General features: G+C 32.1%; 1 protein-coding gene across 1 annotated transcript in view; it reads left to right on the top strand.

Annotated features, from left to right (window-relative positions):
- The window catches only part of LOC143385830 (A-kinase anchor protein 9-like), a 108,014-nt gene that overhangs the window by 47,944 nt on the left and 32,917 nt on the right, over positions 1–27,153 (top strand). The window contains 6 exon segments of the mRNA XM_077107906.1: positions 821–3,181; positions 10,784–10,997; positions 12,703–12,880; positions 23,135–23,234; positions 24,377–24,469; positions 25,227–25,583. Coding sequence (XP_076964021.1) covers positions 821–3,181; positions 10,784–10,997; positions 12,703–12,880; positions 23,135–23,234; positions 24,377–24,469; positions 25,227–25,583 — 3,303 coding nt within the window.

Here is a 27,153-nt window from a genome sequence, read left to right as displayed (position 1 = left end):
CAAAGATAGGAACTGGGGAAAATTATCTGATGGTCTTTTATCTTTCTGTTTGAACTGTGGGTCTAAGCCCAAGTTGGTATGCTGTAAATATACAGTAGTGGTCTTAGGTGTCACTTGATGTTCAGTCACTTAAGCATTGCATATCCCTAAATTTCTGATTCACTTAAAACCCCAGGAATGAAGTTAAGGAAGACTTAAAGGAATCCACTTTAGTTCTTGTTGTTGTTCTCATTTTATAGCACTTGTCCATGAAATACCTTCAAATCACTAGAATCCAGGGGAGGACCGGTATTTATTTATTTTTTGTTTCTTATGAGAATCCAGGGGAGGACCGGTTTTTATATTTTTGTGTCTTCTGAGAGTGTCTAGATAGTATGTAGTACTATAACTAGCCATCAGAAATACTTATATTTAGAATATTGACCAGTTAATAAGAAAAATGAAAATGTGATAGTTTATATAGATATTTTAATCAGACTGGATTTTGTTTTGTTTTGCTTTTTTGGTGGTGCTAGAGATCAAACCCAAGGCCTCACACATGCTAGGCAAATTAGATTGCATTTTTAAATTTAAATATTTAATCACAGCACAATGTAAGATAAATTTCTTCCCAAGAAGGGTAAAACTGTTATATTGTTTGCTCATATGTACTGTCAGGTAGATAAGTCCTAGGTCTTCTTGTACTGGGAAAAATTGGGGGGGGGGGGGGCAGGTCCAACAGTTGTTTTTTATAGAATTTTATAAAAAGGAGACACCCATAAGAAGTTGCCAGAAGCTAAAAATGTCATTCTTATATTTTCATTTTCTTTTCTTTCTAAAGGAACAAGATGAAGTAGAAAAGTCAAATAAAAAAGAATTACAAGAAAAGGAGGCGATCATCCAGGCATTAAATATAAGAATAATAGAAGAAGAAAAAAAGAATCTTGAGCTAAAGGATCAAGTCACAGCCACTGAAAAATTAATGAGAGAATTACAAGAACAAATTGCAAGTATGAAATTAGAGCTGGCTAATTCTAAGCAAAAAGAAAGACAATGTTCTGAAGAAATAAAACAATTAATGGGTACAGTTGAAGACCTTCAGAAAAGACGTCATTACACAGATAGCCAGTTTGAATCTGATGTGGTACAGAAAATGGTGGAACAAGAAATGCAGAAAAGATTAGAACAACTCCGAGCAGAAATGGATGAAATGTATGGGCAGCAGATAGTACAGATGAAACAAGAGTTAATAAAGCAACACATGTCACAGATAGAGGAACTTAAAGCACAACATAAGGAAGAAATTGAGAGTGTCTTAAAATCACATTTAAATATTACAATTAATGAAGATCAAATAAAGTTAATGAACGTGGCAATAAATGAACTGAATATGAAATTACAAGATGCTAATGCGCAAAAGGAAAAACTCCAAGAAGAACTAGGAATAATTTCAGGAGAAAAATCTACTCTGCAGAGACAACTTGATGACCTTTTTGAAGAATTGAACTTTTTAAGGGACCAAATTCAGAGAGCTAGAATGATAATAGCTGAACAAGAAAGTCAACTGAATGAAGCACATAAGTCCCTTAGTACAGTGGAAGCTTTAAAAGCTGAGATAGTTCTGGCATCTGAATCTAGGAAAGAACTAGAGTTAAAACATGAAGCAGAAGTTACAGATTACAAGATAAAACTTGAAATGTTGGAAAAAGGAAAAAATGCTGCATTAGACAGAATGGCTGAATCACAAGAAGCTGAATTAGAGAGGCTGAGAACACAGCTCCTATTTAGTCATGAAGAAGAACTTTCGAAACTAAAAGATGATTTAGAAGTTGAACATCGAATAAATATTGAAAAACTTAAAGATAGCTTAGGCATTCACTATAAACAGAAGATAGATGGCTTACAAAATGAAATGAGTCAAAAGATGGAAACAATGCAATTTGAAAAAGATAATTTGATAACTAAGCAGAATCAGTTGGTTTTGGAAATTTCAAAACTAAAAGATTTACAGAAGTCCATCATGGATTCAAAATCAGAAGAAATGACCCTTCAGGTGCATGAACTCCAAAAGGAAATTGAAATATTAAGACAAGAAAAAAAAGAAAAAGGTACGCTTGAACAAGAAGTTCAGGAATTACAACTTAAAATTGAATTATTGGAGAAACAAATAAAGGAAAAAGAGGATGACCTTAAAGAAAAATTTTCACAACTTGAAGCAGAAAATAACATTCTTAAAAATGAGAAAAAAGCTTTTGAGGACATGTTGAAAATTTATGTTCCTGCTGAACAAGAAGAAAAATTGATTTTCATTGACTCCAGCAAGTCCATATCCAAAGATTGCAGCTGGCAAAAACAAATGGAAATGCTTACAAAAGAGAATGAGGCCCTCAAGCAACAGTGTATTCAGCTAAATGAAGAAATTGAAAATCAAAGAAGTACATTTTCATTTGCTGAAAAAAATTTTGAAGCTAACTATCAAGAGTTACAGGAGGAGTATACTTGCCTTCTCAAGGTAAAAGATGATTTAGAAGACAGTAAAAACAAACAAGAATTAGAGTATAAAAGTAAACTTAAAGCACTTAATGAAGAGCTTCATTTACAAAGAATAAATCCAGCTACAATCAAAGTGAAAAGTGCCATGCTTGATAATGACAAAGCTTTTGTCACAGAGGCATTAGAAATCTGTGAAGTTGTTGAGAAAGATACAACAGAACTTATGGAAAAACTTGAGGTAACCAAGCGAGAAAAGCTAGAATTGTCAGAGAAACTGTCTGATCTCTCTGAACAATTAAAACAGAAACATGGTGAGGTTAATTTTCTCAGTGAAGAAGTCAAATCTTTAAAGCAAGAAAAAGAGAAAATTCTATTGAGGTTTCAAGAGCTAGAACTCCTAATTAACCATCATAGAGCAGAAAATATAAACATATGTGATGTTCATTTAAGTTCTTTACAAGATGGAATAGTAACTATTATAAACAAGGATTCTCAAGGATCATTATCTAATGTAGGTGAAGATTTTGGAGAAGAATCAAAAACAGTAGTGGAAGAGAAAATTTCTTTTGAAAATGTGGCTATTAGAACAGAAAGCAAGCAAGAACAGTTATTTTCACCATCAGTAACAAATGAGTCCTCACCTGGGACAGATCAATCAAGTGAAAACGATAAACTCCATCAGGAACTTTATGTACTTAAATCAGAACAGGTATATTTACTTATTTACATATGGTATAGCACAGTGAAAATGTATATTTCATGCTAAAAAGAGTTTTCACCTTCTTAAAACAAATTTATAAAAGAAAATGAAAGTGAATCATGTAATTCTCATTTTGATCTATCATTTATCATTTAATTTTCCTATTTTTTTCTTAAACTGCTTTTCTTTTAGCTAATCTACTATATATTCTGCTCAGGAAATAAAGCAATATTTTCTTTGTAAAGACAATAATTTAAATAATATTGTTTAGAATCTCAACTTTACAAAAGTTATTGATTTTATAACTTAGTATTTTGTTGCAATTTCAAAGACTTTTAGAGTTTTTATTTCATACTGGTCTTTTTCAAGGTTCCACAATTGTAAACAAACTCTTGAGTGTTTTAGAACCTTATGCAGTTGTTCAATAGTTATAAATTCTTTTTCCTTTTTGCAAGAAAAACACTTAAGCCCTAGAGTTTTTTGAGTCTTATACCTGAGGAGGAAAAAAAATAGTATTAATTCTCTGTACAGCTAAAGAAATAAAACACATAAAATAATAGGTTATTTCCTTTTATGTCAGCTATTCATATTAGAAATAACAGAAAAGTCTGATGTGTATCTTCAGTATGATAATGCTAAATAAACTTTTTATAATTAAAAACATCTTTTAGCTGTAGATGGACATTTTACCTTTATTTTATTTATTTATAATATGGTGCTGAGAATTTAACCCAGTGCTTTACACATGCTAGTCAAGCTCTCTACCACTGAGCCACAACTGTAGCCTGCTAAATAAACTTATGTGTTTCTAAAACTTAGGTAATAAATATCTTTTGCAGATATAAGAGTTTAGTGTTGAAAGAGAGAAGAAGTTAAGGAGTATATATTTCAGTGAGGAAAGACAGGTAATAAATGTGAAAATAAGACAGAAATATTTTTAACAGTCTATGAAGAAATAAAACATGGTATTGTGATAAAATAAAACAGGGAAGCTCACAAAAGAAATTGAGAATGATGGGTGGAGGTGGGTGGTGGTCTGGAGCTTGGAGGAATTAACACTTGAACTGAGATTCGAATGAGAGGGAAGAGACTACATTATGGAAATTAGAGCAGTTGTACCATGAGTAAATTTGAGGAACCGAATTGAAGGCCTATGTAGTTGAGTTTGAGAAGAATTTGAAGAAGAAGAAACTCAATCATAGGGAGCCCCTTATAGACTTTGTAAGTTTAGATTTTTATCCCTAAGTACAATAGGAAGTCATCCGAAAGTTTTCTGTTTTTATTTCTAATGACATGTTCATGTTGATGATCTTATCAAATGTGGTCATACTTTAAGTTTTTAATAACTTGAATAGACCCAAGAAATTCAAATTGCTTAACTACTATTGCTATGTTAAATATTGCAAATTGTTTTTAAAACTATAAATGGTGGTGATTACTCCTAAAAAATGTCAGACATAATTTAAATTTTATTAAAAAGCATTATTCGAAGAAGACCTGAATTTGAAGTACATTTGTCAAATTGGTGAAATTTTCTTAATAGGAATTTTGTTTCTGTATTGAAGATACTTGCAATGGTGTTTACTCTCTCCTTGAAATTAACTAAACAAAGTGAAGAAAAGCAAGTCTGTAAATTGCTCCCATTTATCATTACTAAAATAAACCCCATCATTGATACAGAGGGGGGAGTAAGGTATGTATGCAGGTGGAGGGAAGCTCACAGAAGAAATTGAGCGGTGACTTACATAGTGATCCTGTTTACTTGTCTGAAATACTGCAGAGGCAACAAAATACTCCTACTCTCAGTATTAAACTTAGTAATTAGAGCAGATATATCTCACTGAAACCAAAATAAATGTGGCTGTTAAGAATTTTTAACTGGCCAGCTGCAGTGGCAAACGCCTATAATCCCAGCTGAGGGAGGCTGAGGCAGGAGGCTAGTGAGTTCAAAGCCATCCTCAGCAACAGTGAGGCTGTAAGCAACTCAGTGAGACCCTCTCTCTAAATAAACTACAAAATAAGTATGAGATGTGGTTCAGTGGTCGAGTGCCCTGAGTTCAATCCCCAGTACCAAAAAAGAAAAAAGAAAAAGAAAAAAATTAATTTTTAACTGAAAAGAAAGAAATGAATAGTTTTGGAGTATAATTCCAGATTATCAAAGAGTCTTTTCAACATTGGGGTGCAAGAAATAAGGAGTGGCAGGAACATTATAGATATTGGCTAGTTATTGATGCTGAGAGAAGCCATAAATTCAAGTGTGTGTGTTTACAATTGGAGGTAATTATTGGTATTGGAGGAGATACTGAGCTTAGAAACATCTACTGGAGCTTAGAAACCTCAAGAGGAACCATAATATCAGTTCTGTGAGTGAAGAGACACTACTGTATAGGCTATATAGACAGCTACTATATCCCTAGTACCTAGAATAATGTTTTGCACATGATCAGCAGTTAATAATGTTTTACGACTGGATGAATGAGGGGTGAATAGGGGAAATAAATAAAGCTGCTTTATCAAGAATCAGCTGTGAATCAGGATAGGCCTTCATGTTAGAATGAAAATCAGAATAGCTTTTGTCGCTTGCTATTTAGCATTGTTCTATAAGCCCTAACCATTCCAAAGATAAAAAGACACATGGCATAAATAGAAGTAGATAATTCACAGGTGTAATTAAGAAATTGAGAAAAATAATCTAAGCAAAAAATCCAAAAAACCTAATGTAAAATAAATGTCAAAATTAGCCAAAAATATGTAAGACCAATATAAATAAAATTAGAATACTTTAATGAAAAATATTTGAATAAATGAAAAGTCTCATTTCTGAGTGGGCAATTTTTTTATATTATAGAATGTCAGTTATCTCTAGATTTATCCAACTTAAAAAGTTACAGAAATTTGACTTAATTGGTTTATAGTTCATCTGGAAGAGTAAATGCACAAGGAGAGACATGAATATTTTTTTTAAAAAAGTAGAATGTATGTAACATGATGTGTAAAAAATAATTTTTAGGTTTAAATATTATCAATTTAATAAATGAGATATTGAAATGAGTTAAGTATTCAACAGCATAGAAAAGTGTCAAGAATATCTACATTCAAAGGAAGTAGAAGGAAGGAAATAAAGAGCAAAAAATAAGAGAACTTGTAATAAACAAGTGGGGAAATTTTTAAGAACTTTGGAGGTTTATTATTTGAAAGGTTTATTTACAGGTATTAGATCTCCAAAAATATGACCAAGGGGGGAAAAACACATAAGCAAAATCAAGAATGAAATAAGGACATAAGTACAGGTACCACAAGAAATTTTAAAAGTCATAAATAATGCTACAAATAATCTCTGCCAATAGATTTGAAAATATAAGCAAACTCTAAATGGTGTTCTGGAAGAATATAAACTACCAGAACTAATGCAAATAGAAATGAATAAGTTCAAATAACCATTAAATAGAAATGAAAAAGTCAATAATCATTAAAGAGTTGAAGTAGTGGTCAGAAGTTTTCCCTTTTGCCTCATCTCAAACCAAAATGCTAGACTTAAGACCATTTTACAAGTAATTCTTATTAACTCTCCAAGAACAAAAGTGTAATTGTCCACTAAAGTAGGATTAAAGAGAGAATGGAAGAAGAAAGGAAAGAAGAAAAACCACTTAGTTCACCTTAGAAGGCCAATATTAATATGAAGTCCTGATAAGAATTGTAAAGAAAATAAAATTGTAGAGTAATCTAACTTGTAAGTGTAGTTGCAGAAATTCCAAATAAAATATTAGCAAGTTATACCAAGAGTGGACAAATAGTTAAACATTTGAAAAAAAAATCTGTGACTGTAATCTCTACATTTTTATGTAGCAAGACAAAATCCATGATTATTTTAGTGCATATCAGAAAAAAATACATAAAAAATTTGACAACCCATTTATAAGTTAAAAAAAAAGCTTTAGGAAATCAGGAATAGCAGGGAAATTTTCTAGTCATGATGCTGATTTTCATCAAAATGTTGACAGATTATATTTCTGATGGTGAAATTTAGAAGCATTTCCATTAGAATCAAGTATAGGACTAGGATACATACCCATTGTCAACATTACTATTGCAACATGGTTTTGTAGTTCTTAGTGAATGCTTCTCCAGTTCTTGCAATATGACAAGAATAGGAAATGAGAAAAAATATGAACAGATCAGGCAAAACTTTAAAACCAAGATAATAAGATGTTTTGAGTTTTTGTTAAGAAAATTATAAAATATTGAAGGACACAAAGACCTGACTGTGTGCTAATACATATCATATCCATAATGGAAAGATACAAAGAAAAATATCAGTTCTCTCCTAATTAATAATTCTAGTCAAAATTACAATAAGGTTTCTTAATGAATGTGGAATACTGATTCTAAAATTGATATAGAAGAGTAAATAGCCAAGAATACTCAAGACAATCTTAAAAGTATGTATTTGTTATCAAAACTTATTACAAAATCATTATAAACAATATGGTTTAATGCCAGGATGGTTAAGTAGATCAGTAGAATATAATGAAAAGCCCAGAACAGATCTGTATCTTGTAAAAATTTAGCAAGAAGGCCCTACAAATCAATGAATCACTTAGTGAATCTCTACTACATTCCAGGCACTGTTCAAGTCATTCGTAATTTAACAGTGAATAAAAATGATCAAGGAAGAATAAAGTTTACTTTTTAGGGTTTAAATGAACATTAGAAAATACAGACAAATATTTCTGGTGGTCTTAAGTGCTATGAATAAAATTACAGTATGATAAGAAGAATAAGATCTCCCTAAGTGTAGGGCTTTTTTTGCATAGGGTAGGTCAAGGAAGACTACTTTGATGAGATGATATTTGAGCAGAGACAGAGGAAATAAAAAAATAAACCAAATTAGCAGAAGAAGCTTAGAGTATTCAAAATTGTTTGGGAGGAAAAAAAAAACAAAATTGTTTTGAGCACAATTGACTTTTGATACTAGAGGTTAGAAGTTAGGGAATTAGATCATTGTCCCTTTAGGGAAAAAAATCAGGTTGGTTAAAAATGTACACATAAGAAGAAAATAGAATCTTAAGATAGGGAAAACTTTTAATAAAGACAAAGCATGGGAAAAGATTTAAAAATTTTATTGTATCTTTTAAAAACAATAATGTAAAATAGATTTGAGGACTGGGACTAGATATTTGCCATAAATGTAAGTTGCAAACAAAAGCTATCAAGAATATAGAAAGAACAATTAATGTAACAAGAGGTCCAAAAACAAAATAATAATGGGAAAAAGATGTGAAAGACATGTGCCTGAATAGGAAATCAAAGTATCTAATAAACATGAAAATATTCTTTCAACCTTACTATTCAGTGTAAAAATAAAATAACATTTTATACCCATTAGGTTGGTGAAGTTAGTCTGATATAAAGAATGGTGAGGATGTGAGTATATAAGTACTCAACCTTCTGGTAGCATTGTAAATTAGTACTGTTATATAAAAATAATTTGATCAAATCTAGCACAGTTAAAAATGCACTATCTGTGACCTAGCAGTTATATTTCTAAGTAGTTCTCAAAGTGGGGTTCCTGACCAGAAGCACAGCATTACTTGGTAATGGGTTAGAATTCATAGCTCTTTAACCTCTCCTGAAACAGAAACTGTGGAGATGGGGTTAGGTTTCTAAAGTAACCTGTTTTAATAAGCATTCCAAGTGATTCTGATGCATGTTACATTTAAGAACCACTAATTAGAAAGAAATTAGCACATTTATCCAAAAATTAGGAATAAACCAATTTATCTCCTGAAAGGAAATGGAAAAATTTTGGTATAGTCATAATACCACAGTTAAAATGAATTAACCTGTTGCCTACATGCTGTTAATTTTTTGTTTGTTTGTGGTACTGGACATTAAACCCCCTGTTACCTACATGGAATAATACCAGAGTCATATTGAATGAGAAAATAAACTTGTAAAATTAATATCATTTGTGTAAGTCCATAAAAATACAAAATATACAGTGCATTGAGAATGCAAAATGTATTGTAATGAGAAGTGATAATGTAAGAATTGGACTGGATTTGTACCAAACTATGATAATGGTTGCCTGTGAGAAAGGAGTGATGAGAACATAGAAGTGTATGGGGAATACAGGGAATGAAAAAAATAGAGAAAATGTTATAGTACTTGTTAATTTGGGTTTTGAGTTTATTGCTTGCATTTTTCCATATTTAAAATAGTATTTTAAATCCAGGCATGGTGGTGCATGCCTGTAATTCCAGCTATTTGGGAGGCTAAGGCAGAGGAGGGTTCTAAGTTCAAGACCAACCTTGGCAGCTTGTTGAGACCTTGCCTCAAAAAGGGCTGGGGTTGGGATTGTGGGTCAGTGGCAGAGCGTTTGTCTCACATATGTGAAGCACTGGGTTCAATCCTCAGCACCACATAAAAATGAAAATATTGAAAAAAAGGGGCTGGAAATGTCGCTCACAGGTAGAGAGAACCCCTGGGTTCAATTCCCAGTGCCATGAAAATAAAATATTATTTGAAAATAAAAATGAAAGATAAGGAAGAGCCAAGACAACATGAGAGAAATTGGTATGAAAATTTGTTCTCCTGGTCTCCTTGGCTAACTACTCTTACACAGCTGTAGCCGATCTATTGCTGTTAGTCCTCTTAGGGTTTTTAATTGGACCCTGCATCTTTAACTGTTTATTTAATAAGATATATAAAACAAAAAATACATTCTGTAAAACTGATGGTCCTCCATACTCACTACAGTAGCTGTAAACCAGTGATGATTAATTAATGATTTGATTAGTTCCATAAAACCAGTGGGGAATGTTATAGGCCAGGCTATATAAGCAATGACCAAACAGACTTCATTTTACCCTGAGACTCCATATTACGTAAGAAGAGCTTCTCCCATAGGAAAGTCCCATCACTGTACCACATTACTAATAGCCTAGCATAGCCTACTTGCAATACAGAATAGCAATTCTTACACAATGTAAAATTGTTCTCTTTGGTTCCCATTTTCCTTGGGCAGTGTACCTTTCTGGGGAATAATTGATTAGATGTTAGTAGCCATTCTTTAATTTATATTCAACTAGGGTCACTTTGATCCATTTCTCTTTTGATTATGATTATGAAAAAATCCCAGGAGAAATGAATGAGATGAAAATTTGATTAAGACATTGCACTGTTTCGCTTATGGCTTTATTCTGCTTCTGTACTACTTCTTGCTTGCTTGCTTGCTGGTTGCCAAGTCAATCTGGATGTGGTTTTCACCTTTAAACATCCTAAAATGTTGAGGCTCTAGGCTGTTTCCTGCAGAGGCAACTTGTTTCTGTAGGGAGCAGTCCCGGACAGTCAGAATAAAGACTCTCCAATATGGACAAATCATAAGCTATACCAAATATCAAAATTTGCTCTAAAATTGAGGTAATGATACTACTCTCCTTGAAAATAGAAGTAGCTCAGTATAACTGAACGAAGAATGAAGAAAAAAATGTCATTGGTTCTCTTATGAAGTTTTAAACTATAATTTATTTCTCCTCTTATTTTAGTATATGCAAAAAGCAAATTATTTTATAGTAAATTATTTTAAATTTTTCTAATATACACTTTCAGAATGATTTAAGGCTACAGATGGAAGCTCAGTGCATATCCCTTTCACTGGTTTATTCAGCTCACGTGGATCAGGTTTGTGAATATATGGAAAATGAAAAAGATAAAGCTCTTTGCAATATTAAAGAGGAGCTTATTTCTGCTCAAGAGGAAAAGATCAAGGAACTTCAGAAAATGTACCAGTTAGAACTACAGAATGTAAAAACACAAGAAATAGGTAAATAGTTTCTGACTTATAATTACCATGAAGCATCACTTAGAGTCCACCATTTCATAATTCTGTCCTTAGAACTCACAGGGGAAGGTGACTTGTGTATCTAAGCCCTAGTCTTATTTGTTCATATAATCATTGGATATTCATTTAAGTGCTAGAGAAAACTAAAATTACTGAGTCATTTTCCCATAGGAAATTGTAGTCCATTGGGAAAGCATATATAAAATACACTGAAAATTTCTGAAATGTAAAGAATGGAGGGAGAAAAAAGAGTCTTGTCTTTCCTGGGGAGATGAGTAGCATGGGGGTATGGGTAGGAGTAACTGGGTTGGAAATTTGGGGAAGGCTATGGAGTCTTAAGCATTGAGCTCTATCTAAGATTGCATCCATTTGGGAGAACTGGGAGTTCAGGTTGTGTTAGCTAGATAAAACTGGAGAGATTGGAAGGAGCTTGATTAGGAAAGGTTTTATGTACTCTGATGAAACATGTTTATGTTTTATGCTATTGGTGATAAGACCTACAGCAGGATTTTAAATAGTGGGAGTAACAATAAGATTTTTATTTTAAGTTGATACCATTAGGATCAGTTGGAAGGGATGAAATTATTGATGGGAAGACCAGCCAGATTGAATTGAGTATGAGAGAAAGTTAAGTTCAACACTTAGAGTTAGGTTCTAGTTTGTTGTTAATGTTAGCAGAAATTAAGAATGATACCCAAGTTTCTAGCTTAAGAAACTAGAGTATGGTTCTAGTCATAGAAAGGAACCAATTTGTGAAAAAAACAATAATTCAGTTTTAAATATATTGAGTTAAGAATAGAATACTTATTGACTTTGAAAAAATATATAGGAGTTAGTTGAAAATAGAAGTCTGAAACCTGGGACAAAAATTTAATTATGAGGTAAAGATTTATAATCAGCATGAATGTCAAGGATAAGAGGTCAAGGACAAGAATGAGTTATCAGGGGAAACTAGAGAGTGAGTTAAAAGACCAAGATGGAATAATGGGAAGTAACAATGTTAAGGGACCATACAATGAACCATAAACAATTAGTCACAGTTAATGTTTTTATTTCATGATTATTTGGCCAGTTAACTAGACTTTTTGTGTTCAAGGTATCTCTAGGCCTTCACTTTTGCTTTTAGGAATGAGTTTTATTATTGGAATTGCTTTGGTGAACAGAATAGAATTTCAAGCATATCAGATAATACCATGCTTTTTCACTTCAGGAGTTCTTTGAATATAGTAATATTTTAAGTTTGTATTTTTTTAAATTGATATCTTCTTGAGGTAGTCTGTCCACTATTTCCCAAATTGCATGTTAACTAATGGCTCATTTAATTGGCAAAAAAGTTAGTTTAGTGATTAATTATCAGCATTTTTTAAGAAATAAAAATAAAAGAGGAAAGTGAAAGGTGTTAACTACTCTCCTCTGGTCCCTTTTCAACCCTTCTTTTGTTTCATGTTTCTGAATTGTTTTAAAGATATAAAATTGTTGAATTTAGAGATACTATACCATAAAAATAGGAGAAATGATCTTGAATCACACTGTTTTCTTGTTTTCATCAGTCAGAATGAGTCAAATTAAAACCTGAGTTTCACTCAAAACATTTTTCAAAGAATAAATATTTTTATACATTGAAATAAAATGATTGTTATTTCACTGAGAAGTTTGTATTGAAATGTGTATTGTCTTCTCTTCCTGTTATCTTCTCTGAAAGATACCAAAAAAATTAAACAACTTGAAGAACAAATTCAAGAATTAGAAAACTTCATATGCTTTTTGCGCAAACAATTGAAAGAAACTGAAGAAAATCATAGGGCAGAAATTTATTCTCTACAGGAGAAGCTTCAAGCCATTAGTGAGGCCATGGTGGACCCAAGGTATCTATTTACTTAAAACTTCATTCAGCAGTATTTGTAGCTTAGTAACAATGATAGTATCATCTGGAATGGTTATTTTAAGAATAAAATATAACTTTAACAAAGAGATGGGATGTAACATTTTTAAGAAATAAGAGCAGGATATAATTCTGTATCTTTGAAATGTGTGAAATAAATGTTGGTATAAACCAAAGACATTTTATTATAGGAATTTTACTTATACTTTTATAAAGATGTTATTATTAATCTATTTTCTGAATTAAAATAAGTCAGGTAGTAGATATTTACTTGTTTATTCTATGCCTAGGCTTTGATATGTTGATGTGGTGAATACTTAAATAATCTAAGTATGATCATTCCACTATGACTTGAATATACTCCATTTGATTGTCTAATGCTCAAATTCATCATGTCCCAAATAGAACCCTGATCTATGAGGAGAGAAGAAATGATCTTCATTTACCACTATGTATGTTTTCTTGGATCAGGATCTTCTAAAATTTTCTCCTTCTGTAGCCATCTTCATCCATCCTGACTCCTTTCTGTCATAACTCTCTGCCATTCTATGAAAAAATCTTGGTTTTTTTTAACCTTCAAAGTACATCAAAATTGTGCCACTCCTTACTGCTCCACTGGTCCCTGCCATTGTTGTGTGTTTCACCTGGATTACTTAACTTCTGTTTACAGTCTGTTCTCTATATAGTCAACACAAGTGCCAGAACCTTTGCTTTTATATTTTCAGTTACATCATGTTACTCTAATCCTCTTCTGCTCTTTACAGTCTCACTAGTCCTGAGGACCATGACATCTTTGACTTTCATTTCCTACTGACTTTCTTATCACTTACTGTTCTCAAACCATATAATCCCATGGGGTTGGGGTTGGAGCTCAGCGGTAAAGCGCTTGCCTGGCTTGTGTGAGGTCCTGGGTTTGATTCTCAGCACCACATATAAATAAATTAAGTAAAGGTCCATTGACAACTAAAAACAATTTTAAAAGATTAAAAAAAAAAACCTCATACATCCCCACTGTGATCCTCAAATATATCACATATCAGTACGCTTCTGCTTTAGGGATTCATTGGCTTTTTCTTCTACCTAGAATGATTATTCTCCAGGTATTTGTATGCCCACACCCTCATCTCTTTTGGATCTTTACTTAGATGTCATGTTCTTACATAAATTAAAATCGTCCCCAAAGAGTCTGTTGCTTACTTTTCTACTTCATTTTTTCTTAAAATTATTTGTTTTATATGTACGCATACATTACAATCATTGTGTGTGTGCATGTATATGTGTATATAAATAATGTATGTATGTAATTTATGTATCCAAATGTATATAAATTTAGAGGAAGTATTGTTTCATTTTGTTTGTCTTCAATTAAGGAATTTAAGCCTTTTTTAAAAACATTTTTATTAGTTGTTATTTTATTTATTTATTTATTTACATGCAGTGCTAAGAATTGAACCCAGTGCCTCATACACACTAGGCAAGTACTTTACCACTGAGCCACAACCCCAGCCTAGGAATTTAAGCTTATCTTTGTCTATTTAAGTCACTGATATATTCTAAATCCACATGATTTCTAAATACTAATCTTACCTTATTGTTATAAGATTAGACATTTTAAGAAAACATTGTTACAAAGTAGTGAATGCTTATATAACAATACAGAATTTAGACATACATACCAAAAGATATGTGGGTAGATAAAATTAAAATTAAACTGATTGTAAGTTAAAATTAAACTAACTGTAAGTTAAGAACCTTCTCTTTACTGTTGCCACACTTCATTTCCAATATAAGCAATCATTGTTACTTTTGATATGTATTCTTTCAGACATTTTCCTATTTATATAGACATATATGTTAAAACAGGTTTTTAATGCAAGTGAGAATTTACAAGCTTTTTTAACTCAGTAATATATCTTAGATATATCTTTATATACATACATACATACACACACACACACACACACACATATATATATTTGTATCAGGATTGAATTCAGGGGCTCTTTACCACCAAGCCACATCCTCACCCCTCTTCTTTTTTTTTCAGAACTACTGTTTTTATTTAAAATAACTCATGTTCAGATCTACCACATACCAGTTGGGTAATGTTAGACAAATCAAATTTAATGAACTATTATTTCTATATATGTAGTTTCAATAACTAATTATTTTTTTTTAGTTCTAACAATTTTTTTTTCTTCTAACTAGTTATCTAAGACAGTAGGATGCATTTTGACATATCATACATAAATGAATTATAACTTCTCATTCTTTGGTTGTGCATGATGTAGAATATGTGATGTAATCATATATGTACCTAGGGTAATAATATCTGATTCATTCTACTATCCTTTCTTCCCTCATAACCCTCCCCTCCCCTCATTGCCCTTTGTCTAATCCAAAATATGTTTATTCTTCCCTACCCCCCCACCCCATTGTGAATTAGTATCTGCATATCAGACAAAATATTCAGTCTTTGGTTCTTTGGGATTGGCTTATTTAGCTTAGCATGATATTCTCCAGGTCCATCCATTTGCCACCAAATGCCATAATTTCATTCTTATTTAAGGCTGAGTAATACTCCATTGGGAAGATATATATCACACTTTCTTTATCCATTCATCTGTTGAAGGACACCTGGGTTGGTTCTGTAGTTTAGCTATTGTGAATTTAGCTGCTATAAACATGAAGTGGCTGCATCACTGTATTATGCTGATTTAAAGCCCTTTGAGTATAAACCTAGGAGTGGGATAACTGGGTCAAATGGTGGTTCCATTCCACGTTTTCTTCGGAATCTCCATGCTGCTTTCTATAGTAGTTGCATCAATTTGCAGTCCCACCAGCAATGTATGAGTGTACCTTTACCCCCACATGCTTGCCAACATTTATTGTTGCATATTTTTTCTTTTTCTTTTTTTGTGGTGCTGAGTATTGAACTAGGGCCTTGGGCATGTGAGGCAAGCAGTCTACCAACTGAGCTATGTCCCTAGGCCTGTTGCTCATATTCTTGATAGTTGCCATTCTAACTGGAGTGAGATAGAATCTCATTGTAGTTTTGATTTGCATTTCTCTAATTGCTAGAGATGTTGAATGTATTTTCACATATTTGTTGATCGATTGTATGTCTTGTGAAGTGTCTGTTCAGTTCCTTAGCCCATTTATTGATTGGTTTGTTTTTCTGGTGTTTTTATTGTTTTTTATTTATTTTTTTTTTAGTTGTTGATGAATCTTTATTTTTAAAATTTATTTATATGTGGTGCTGAGAATCAAACCCTAGGTCCCTCACACATGCCAGGCAAGCACTCTACCACTGAGCCACAACCCCAGCACCTGGTGTTAAGTTTCTTGAGTTTTTTATATATCCTGGGGGTTAATGCTCTGAGGTGTATGTGTGGTAAAGGTTTTCTCCCATTCTGTAGGCACTCTCTTCACGTTATTGATTGTTTGATGTGAAGAACCATTTTAGTTTGAATCTTTTTATTGATTCTTGCTTATAGTTCTCGTGCTCTAGAAATCTTGTTAAGGAGGTCAGTTCCTAAGCTGAGATGGTAGAGTTAGGACCTACTTTTTCTTCTGTTAAATGCATGGTCTCTGTTCTAGTGCCTAAATCCTTGATGCACTTTGAATTGAATTTTGTGCAAGATTAGAGATAGAGGTTTAATTTCATTTTGCTTCATGTGGATTTTCAGTTTTCCCAGCACCATTTGTTGAATAGGCTATCTTTTCTCCAGTGAGTATTTTTGTCACCTTTGTCTAGTATGAGATAACTGTATTTATATGGGTTTGTCTCTATGTCTTCTATTCTGTATCATTGGTCTATGTGTCTGTTTTGGTGCCAGTGTCATCCCATTGTTTTTTGTTGTTGCTGTTATGGCTCTGTAGTATAATTTAAGTTCTGGTATTATGATGCCTCTTGCTTCACTTTTCTTCCTAAGGATTGCTTTGGCTATTCTGGGTCTCTTTTTTCCAAATGAATTTCATGATTGCTTTTTCTAGTTCTACAAAGAATGTCATTGGAATTTTAATAGGAATTGCATTAAATCTATATAATGCTTTTGGTAGTATGGCCATTTTGACAATGTTAATTCTGCCTATCCAAGAACATGGGAGATATTTCCATCTTCTAAGGTCTTCAATTTTTTTCTTTAATGTTCTGTAGTTTTCACTGTAGAGGTCTTTCACCTCTTTTGTTAGATTGATTCCAAATATTCTATTTTATTTTTTGACGCTATTGTGAATGGGGTAGTTTTTCTAATTTCTTTTTCAGTGGCTTTATCACTGATATATAGGAATGCATTTGATGTATGGTTGTTAATTTTATATCCTGCTACTTTGCTGAATTTCATTCATTAATTCTAGAAGATTTCTGGTGGATTTTTTAGGTCTTCTAAATATAGAATCATATTGTCAGCAAATAGTAATAATTTGAGTTCTTTTTCTATTTGTATCCCTTTAATTTCTTTCTTCTGTCTACTTGCCCTGGCTATTTTCCAGGATTATATCGAATACAAGTGGTAAAAAAAAAAAAAAAAAAAAAAAGGTATTCTTGTCTTTCTACAGTTCGTAGATGGAATGCCTTCAGTTTTCTCCATTTAGAATGATTTTGGTCTTGGGTTTAGCATGTATAGCTTTTACAGTGTTGAGATTTGTTTCTACTATCCCTAGTTTTTCTAGTGTTTTAAACATGAAAGGGTGCTTTATTTTGTCAAATGCTTTTTGTGCTCCAATTGAAATGATCATATGATTCTTCTTGAAGTCTATTGATGTGATGAATTACATTTATTTATTTCTGTATGTTGAACCAACCTTGAATCCCACTTGAATATGATGCACTATTGTTTTAGTCAGCTTTTTTGTTTCTGTTACTAAAAGATCTGACCAGAACAATTTTAAGAGAGGAAAAGGGCTCATGGTGTTATTTGAGGGCTCATGGTGTTTAGACATCTTAGTCCATAGAAGGCCAGCTCCATCCCTTGGGCTTTGAGGTAAGGCAGAACATCTGGAAGAAGAGTGTAACAGAGGGAAGGAGTTCACATAGTGATCAGGAAACAGAGACAGAGACTTCACTCTCCAGATTCAAAATATATACCCCATATAGAGACTCCACTCTCCAGATAAAAAATGTATACTCCATAGCCATCCCCCCAATCCCCATCTCCTCCAGCCATACCCTGCCACTTCATTTAATTCCTATCAGGGGATTAATTCACTGATTAGGTTAGTCATTTCTCTTCTGAATATTCTTGCATTGTCTTATGTGAACTTTTGGGGGATACCTCACAACCAAACCATAACAACTATATTTTTAATGTTTTTATATATGAGTTGCCAGAATTGTATACAGAATTTTTGCATCTATGTTCATTAGGGATACTGGTCTGAAGTTATCTTTCCTTGATGTGTCTTTGTCTGATTTTGATATCAGGTGATACTAGCTTCATAGAATGAGTTTGGAAGAGTTCCCTCCTTTTCTGTTTCATGAAATAGTTTGAGGCTTATTGGTGTTAATTCGTCAAAGGTGTTGTAGAACTGGGTAAGAATCTGTTTTGTCCTGAGCGTTACTTAAATGGTTGGCTTTTGATGACTTCTTCTATTTTATTGCTTGAAATTGATATGTTTAAATTGTGTATGTCCTCCTAATTCCATTTGGTTAGCTCATTTGTCTCTAGAAATTTGTTGATGTCCTTAAATTTTTCATTTGTATTGGAGTATACATTTTCAAAATAGCTTCTGATTCTCTACTGTATTTCAACAGTATTTGTTGTAATATTTTTTGTGATTATGAATTTTAGTGATTTGAGTTTTCTGTCTTCATTAGCATGATTGAGTTTATCAATTTTATTTATTTTTTCAAAGACACAACTTTTTGTTTTGTTAATTTTTTAATTGTTCCAATTATTTCAATTTCATTTATTTCAGCTCTGATTTTAATTATTTCCTGTCTTCTATTACTTTTGGTGTTGATTTGTTTTTCTTTTTCTAGGGCTTTGAGATCTTATGTTAGGTCATATACTCATTGACTTTCCATTCTTTTAATGAATTTAGCTTAATAGTGTCCCAGAGATTTTGACAAGTTGTATCAGTTCTCATTTATCTCTGGTAAGTATTTTAAAAATTTCATCCCTGACTTCTTCTTCTTATATCCATTGGTTAGTCAATAGCATATTATTTAGTCTCTAGGTGTTGGAGTTTTTATTTTTGATTGTATCAATGATTTCTAATTTCATTCCATTATGATCTGATAGAATGCAGGGTATAATCTCTTTTTTTATTTCATAATTGTTGCTTTGTGGCATATTTTAGAGAAGAGTCTGTGTGCTGCTGAGAAGAACATGTATTCGTTGATGGATATAATACTCTTTATATGTCTCTAAAGTACAAATTATTGACTATATTATTAAGTTCTATAGTTTTTTTGTTTAGTTTTTTTTTGACGATCTATCCAGTAGTGAGAAAGGTTTGTTAAAGTCACTCAGTATTATTGTATTATGGTCTATTTAATTCTTGAAATTGAGGCAGGGTTTGTTTGATATATGTAGATGCTCCATTGTTTGGGGCATAAATCTTTAACGTATTATGTCTTGTTGATGTATAATTCCCTTAAGCAGTATGAAATGTCTTCTTTGTCCCTTCTGATTAACTTTTGGCTTGAAGTACATTTTATCTGACATGGGGATAGAAACCCGTTTGTTTACTCAATCCATGTGAGTGAGATGTTTTTTCCCATCCTTTCATTTTTACTCTGTGGATGTCTTTGCTTATGAGGTGAGTCTCTTGGAGACAACAGATTTTTGGGTTTTGTTTTTTAATCCAATCTGCCAATCTATGTCTTTTGGGTTTATTAGTTTAGACCATTAACATTATTTTTGAGATATGATTTGTGTTCCCAGTCATTTTAGTTTATTTGTACTTTTTACTTTGAATTAATTTCTCCTTTGATTGATTATTCCTTTTGTATGGCTCCTCCCTTTGTTGATTTTGACTTTTTTTTCCATCTTCATGGAATATTTTGTTGAAAATGTTTTATACCACAGATTTTCTAGTTATGAATTCTTTTAATTTTTGTTTATTATGGAAGGTTTTTATTTCATCTTTAAATCTGAAGTTTTATTTTATTAGATATAAAATTCTTGGTTGGCATCCATATTCTTCAGAACTAGGTATATATTATTCCAGGACCTCCTGGCTTTGAGGGTCTGGGTTGAAAAATCACCTGAGATCCTAATTAGTTTCCCTCTATATATAATTTGATATTTTTTCTCTCATAGCCTTTAAAATTCAATCCTTATTTTCTATATTTGACCTTTTTCTTTATGATGTGTCTTGATGTGGGTCTGTTGTGATCTTGTACATTTGAGGTCCTCTTGTATTTGATTTTCCATTTCATTCTTCAGATTTTGGAAACTTTTTCATATTATTTCATTGAAAAACTGGGCATTCCTTTGGTTTGTATCTCTATGCCTTCACCTATCCCGATAAATCTTAATTTGGTCTTTTCTTGTTATTTCATTATTCTTGGAAGTTCTGTTCATGGTTTCTTACCATCTTCCCTGTGTAGTCAACTTTATTTTCAAAATTATATATTTTGTCTTCATTGCCCAAGGTTCTATCTTCCATTGAATTTTTAATTGGTTTATTGATTGTTTCATTTTGAGGATTTCTGGGGTTGTTGTTGTTGTTGTTGTTGTCATTTTCTGAGAATCTCTGCCTCTGCAATGATCTTTTACATCCTCAAATTTATCTCTGATTTTATTCCCTATATCATTCTTTATGTACCAGGTCAGTCTAATATGTACTTTCTAAATTCCTTTTCTACATTTCTTTTACTGTGTTGTCTATGGGTTTAATTATTAGATCATCTTGGTTTGTTTGGGCCACTTTGATCCATTGTTTTCTCATGTTGTTCTTATGTCTGTCCTTCTAGCAGTGTGGATTTCAGGCAGTACAGTTTCTACCCTGTAGATTCATAGTGTCCCTGAAGATTTCTAGTACCTCACCTTTAAGGAAGAGACAAATAATAACTGCACCCAATACAAACAATATACAGCCTTAAACCAAATAGCTCCTATTAAGGCATCCACAGTTTTGTTCCATTAAACTGAAATGATGTGTTCAATTATTATCTACAATATAAACAGTAAGTTTGCAAAAAAAGTTTACAGTTTCCATTGGTGGACAAAGAGAGAACAAAAGTCATGTAGGGTGTGATGTGTATGAGAAAGGATCAGAAAAGATAGAAGTTAAAAAATTATAGGAAGAATGAAGGGAGGACTTAATAGAGGTTGGGTGTTAGCAAGAGAAAAGTGAGAAAGAGAATCCAATGAAACAGATAAATGAGAGGGGAAAATGTATATATATATATATATATATATATATATATATATATATATATATAATTTTTAAAAGAAAAAAATAAACAACAAAACTGTAATGTACTATTCAGATATCCCAGTCCTCAATAAAATGATCCATGAAAAATACTTGCTTTCAAAAATGGTAGACAAGTGAGAAAAGAAAAAAAAAGGAATCTGGATGAAAAATTGAACACTTTTTTCCATTGCAGTTCAAGTTTCTCAGCTTCTCTTCTGAGCAGTTAGGTATGTTGTCTGGAATTTGATGCTAGCTCTACCCTCAGGGTAGTTAGGGTTGCTAGGGTGAGAGTGTTAGTCCTGGAAGCGGAACTACTAGAGCCAAGGTGTAGGCTTAGGTACGTTCCAATCTCTTCACTGTGTGCCTATTGGTCTGAAGATTTTAAGTCATCACACCTCCAAGGCTCAGCAATTGTCTGTCCACATTGGAAGACTGTACCTCGGGAATCTCCCTTAGGTTCTACACATGTGATGTAGGAATCTGTTCTTATCCCACTACTTTGCCTGCAGACCCCATGAACCCTGGTCATCATTTGGTCTCCAAACTTGATCTCTTCCTTTGCCTGTCCTTTCAAATTCACAGTCAGGCACTTCTCTTCCAGCCAGTACTGCAAGCAGCTGATTGGATGGGGAGGGGAAAGCCAGGTGGGTTTCCTTGATCAGTATTCTCCTGTGTAAATGTCCCTCCATGCTTGATTTTCTCCTGGTCACTTTGGAACACTCTCTATCACACAGCATGGGTTTGCCTTGCACATTTTTGGGGCCAGATTTCGATCTGCCAATAATTGACTCACCTAGCTACAGGCCCCCCAGCCATTGCTTCACAAGGGTTCTTTCTGCTGTCCTCCATGCATGCCGCCAAGAAAGCTGGTGGCTTCCCTCCTGTACACAGATGCTGTGCAGCACAGCTTACTGGGTTTTTTTTTTTTGTTTGTTTGTTGTTTTTTGAGCAGTATCTCTGAGCTCTTAAGCTCTCCATACTGCAAAACACCTCTGTTTTCCTAGGAATGGGGGTTCCTTTATTGCTTTACTACATTCACATAGGGATTATTCTGGTTTGTATTTCCAGCTATTTTACAGCTCTGGAGCCTGGGGATCTTTCCCCCTTATTTTATTATACAAGATCTCTTGAGTCCATGATATGTTTTAAGTATCCAGTATTAAATTCCAGTTAAGTCCTTCCTAGTTCTGGACCATTCACCCATCTTGTTGAAAAAAGTGACCTTTTTGCTTTTCTTGGTTCACTCCACAGATCTGTCAGGGAAGCAAATACTTTATTCAGCCATCTTCCTGCATTTCCAACCCCCCCCCCTTTTTTTTTTGAAAGAGAGTCTCACTAAATTGCTAAGGCTCATCCTGAATTTTTGATCCCCCTGCCTCAACCTCCCAAATTTCTGGAGTTGCAAGCACGCACCACTGTACCTGGCTCTTTTAATATATTTAATCCAATATAATCTATTCTATATTATTATATGTTTTGTGTCTGTGTAATTTAGATATCCATGTAATATGAATAATATGTATCATATATCTTAGGTATATAAGTAGTGTGTATTATCAGTGTATATAGCATATTATATTATGTACACTGTTGCTATATAAGCATATCTAAGATGTTATTTTTAAAAGACTTACTAAAAATGTTTTTTTACATAATAAATTTTTTATCATACATTTATACTGACATAATATTCATTGTTACTTTTAAATGGAAAACTTAGTCAAAAATGTTTTAAGTTACAATACTTGTAACCCTGGGGGAACTATCATTTTTGTCTCCCCACTGCCTCAGTACACGTTATGCATGGTAGAAACTTTGAATAAAACACACAACACTAATTTTTTATACTTTTTTTATTTATATTTAGCTTCTCTGTTGATTCAGTGGTAATTAAAGAATCTGATGTACAGAAATCAGTAGTACATCCTGGAAGTTGTCTACAAGAGAATATTGATCATGCAATAGAGGTATGTTTTTTTAATCTTCATTTTTAAACAGTTATGTACACTGATTCTTTTTCTTACTATCAATTTTATGTCTTCAGTTTTGTAATTATGTAGTAAATATTGGCTAAGATTAAGCATAAAGCATGAGGATAATACCTTATGTAAAAGATCCAGAATGTCTATAGAAATATTTTTATAGCATAGGAAAAACACAGAGAAAGTTAAATTTGAGAATTTTCCTCCCCTGTTACAGTTTAAATTTTTTCTTTGTAACATTTCTTTATGAACTGTGTAACAAATCAGCTTCAGTACCATGGCCAACATAGTCTTTTCTTCCCCTTATGGAAGCAGAGGGTATCTTCAGAATGGTGTATAGGATTCCCTAAAATCCAAGGTGCTAGGGCTGGAATAATGGATCAGGCCATCTTCCAACAGAAGTAATGATAGAAAAATGCTTTTTTTACTGTGCTTGCCACTGAACCACTCTTTGCCTGTCCTCAACATTGTATTATTCAAAACTTTTTTCAAACCCCCAACTGCATCTTCATCTTCACTCAATAATTCTAAATTCTAGTAAAAATTAAAATCACTGACTATTGCCCTTTCTCATTCTGGATATTAAGAAGAGATATGAGGCACACTCATCCCTTATTAAATGTCTGTTGGATGAAATTCAGATAATTGGTAAAAAAACAAATACTTTCATGTTGACAGTATATCTACATTTCTAAAAGAAGATTTATTTTTTTAATTGATAAAAATAATTTTTATGTGGAAAATTGTGTTCTTTTAATAAATACCAAGAAGAAAATTTGCTCATGATTTCATTATCAAACATAGCCACTTGTTAACATTTTACTTAAAATAAATATACATTTATACATATGTCTTATTAATTATATTTAAGTATCCTTAACCCACCCTAGAATTTATGCTAATAATTACAGATATGTATTTACATTTCTTTCTTTGCATCTTTAAGTTTATAGTAAGTGTAATTATTTCGTAGGATTATTAGATTAAATGTTTTTAGTTAAAAGATAACTGAAATTTTTTTATTTGAAAGTGTCCAAAAATAGTGATATTTTTGGAATATTGAGTACATCCTTAAAATTAATGGTATAAAATCAGTGTAAATTGTCATATTTCACCCTTTAATTTAGTTTTCTAATGAATGTGGAATGAAACAAGAAACAAATATGGTTAAATTGTTGGAAAAACAATACCAAGAAAGATTAGAAGAAGAAATAGCTAAGGTAAGTTTATAGTTTATCTGTAAGATTTTCTTGGTTTGTAGATTTTCTTGATCTTTGAACTGTCAAAAAAAAGCATGGGTTTTGTTGATGGTATGTACTTTTTTTTATTTGTAAGTTTCATATATAGTCCATCAAACAGTTGTGTAACAGCATCAACTATAATTGCTGCTTCATAGAATGTTTTGTGGTGCTTTTCATTGAAAAGAACATTTTTTTCTTGATATAGAATTGCAATTACAATTTTTCAGAATGCCACAAGTTTTTATGTATGTGTTACAATGTAAATACTTACCTTGTGAAGGAGTTTGGTATTCTAAAAATGAGGGAAAAGTTATGAAGAGAAAAAGTAGTTGTATTACCCTGATAAATTATTGTAATGTTAGATAATAACTACAGATACTGATGGAAGATTGTCACAGAACATTATCACTCATGGCCAAGTGAATTTTCTTGGAAGGAAGAAATATAAAGACTTTTATTTTTTTTTTATTTTTGTACTGAGTATTTATTGGTGTTATAGTTAGAAAAGTTTTGCTTGTTTTATTTTAAAAGGCAGGCAGTAAAACACTTTGATGTTAAATTTATTGAAAAATAGCCTATCTCTGTATCACTTTATCAGAGGATTTATTTTTATTTTTAAAAGTATGACGCCAGGCTTTTTTCTAATTCATATAATTTTGAGTAATGACCCACTTTTTAAATCCAGCTGGTATTTATAAATCTAATCCTTTTTTGTTTGTTTGATTCATTTCTTTAGGTCATTGTGTCAATGAGCGTTGCATTTGCTCAACAAACTGAACTATCTAGACTATCAAAGGGAAAAGAAAATATTATGTCATCAAAACAAGCACTTACTTTCTGTCAGCAAAATGAAAAACATTATTTTAATGAAATGAAATTATCTCAGGATCAAATTGATCTTCAGACCTCTGATGCATTGGACATGAAATTTAAAGAAGAATTTAAGTCACTTAGTAAAGAGTTAGGAGAAGATGGAGAAGTTCTATTACCAAACAGTGATCATCTTGATGATATAGTAGAATCAGAGGTCCACCAAATAATTATTTCAGAAGAAGTTTTCTCCAAAGACAAAACATTTATAGCTAGCGAATCTGTAAGTATGCTTCTTTGAATACAAAAGAGAAAAACTTATAATAATGTCTTCAGTTTAAAACAGTAGCAATAATGCTGATTAATAGAGAATGAAAGTATGAAGTCCAGTCTTGACTTTAATGTATTTTATTAATTATAAGGTATTTGATTAAGTGAAACAATATTGGTGTGAAGTATAAAATAAGTCAGGTCATAGTATTCTTGGTTGTCTTATGGACACAGTACATGTTAAGTTCTCATTGTAAATTATACCTGTGTTAATTTTATTTAAACTAATTGAAGACTAATTATATTATAACTAGGTAATACCTGTGGCCAAATGATTTGCTCAATTAAATGTAAGAACATAAAAGGAAATTGCTATGAATTCAAGAAGACAATTCAAAGTATCTTATTATCTATATACTAATTCTTTTTTTTTGTTAGTTGAGGATCTGTTACCCCAATGAATTGCAGTCTTTATTAGAAAACAATAAATTCTACTTCTTTTAAAATTATCTGAATTTCAAATTTATTTTATGTGTTCACAATAGATATATCTTGTTCAGAGGAGTATTCAAATAAAACTGTCAGCTTTTTATGTAATGCAAAACTTGTGAAATGTTTATGAATACTAATTTAGCTGTTGCTGTTCAAGGCAGACTGATTTTAATTAGTATTTTAAGGGATTGAAGTATTCTTAGAACCTATTGACTTGTCATGAGTGTGAGAAACTCATAAATGTAAAGCATTTATTTCCAAATAAAATTTATTATAGTTTTTCTTTGAATAAGCAGTTTTCTATAATACTGTGATGACCAATGAATAAAAATTAAATAGGCAAAATTCCTTCTATTTTGTGAACTTAATTTTTAAAAATATTTTTCTAGTTGTATATGGACATAATACCTTTATTTTATTTGTTTATTTTTATGTGATTCCCAGGATTGAACCCAGTGCCTCATGCATGCTAGGCAAGCGCTTTACTACTGAGGCACGACCCTGGCCCTATAAACTTTGTGTGTGTGTGTGTGTGTGTGTGTGTGTGTGTGTATTGTTGTTGTTTATATTATTTCCCCATTATAAAATATCAAGAGATATAAAGGAGTTATAACTTCATTAAGAGAAGGGGCTGGAGATGTAGCTTGGTGGTAGAGCACTTGCCCAGCATGTGTGAGGCCCTGGGATCAATCTCTAGTATGGGTGGGAAAAAAAGTGGATGGGGTGGAGGTTGGAGGGGGTGGATAAAGAATCTTGAGTATTTTGTTTTTCTCTGTTAGAATTAGATTTTAGCTAAACTATCTGGTAAGTAGCTGTTTCCTTTTGGAAAATAACATATATGGTGGTAATAAAGTAATTTCATGTTGTTTTGGAATTATAAATAAGAAAAATACTTTTTTAAAAAAAAGTGATTTATGGGCTGGGGTTGTGGCTCAGTGGTAGAGTGCTTGCCTTGAATGGGTGAGGCACTAGGTTTGATCCTCAGCACCACATAAAATAAATGAAAAAAGGTATTATGTTCATCTACAACTAAAAAAAATTTTTTTAAAAAGTGATTTATGCTTTTGTTTAATAATAAAACTAAAACTCAT

This window comes from Callospermophilus lateralis, assembly GCF_048772815.1.
Source record: "Callospermophilus lateralis isolate mCalLat2 chromosome 11 unlocalized genomic scaffold, mCalLat2.hap1 SUPER_11_unloc_3, whole genome shotgun sequence".
NCBI lineage: Eukaryota > Metazoa > Chordata > Mammalia > Rodentia > Sciuridae > Callospermophilus > Callospermophilus lateralis.
Note: the sequence above shows the minus strand (reverse complement) of the source record. Positions and strands in the feature narration are given on the sequence as shown.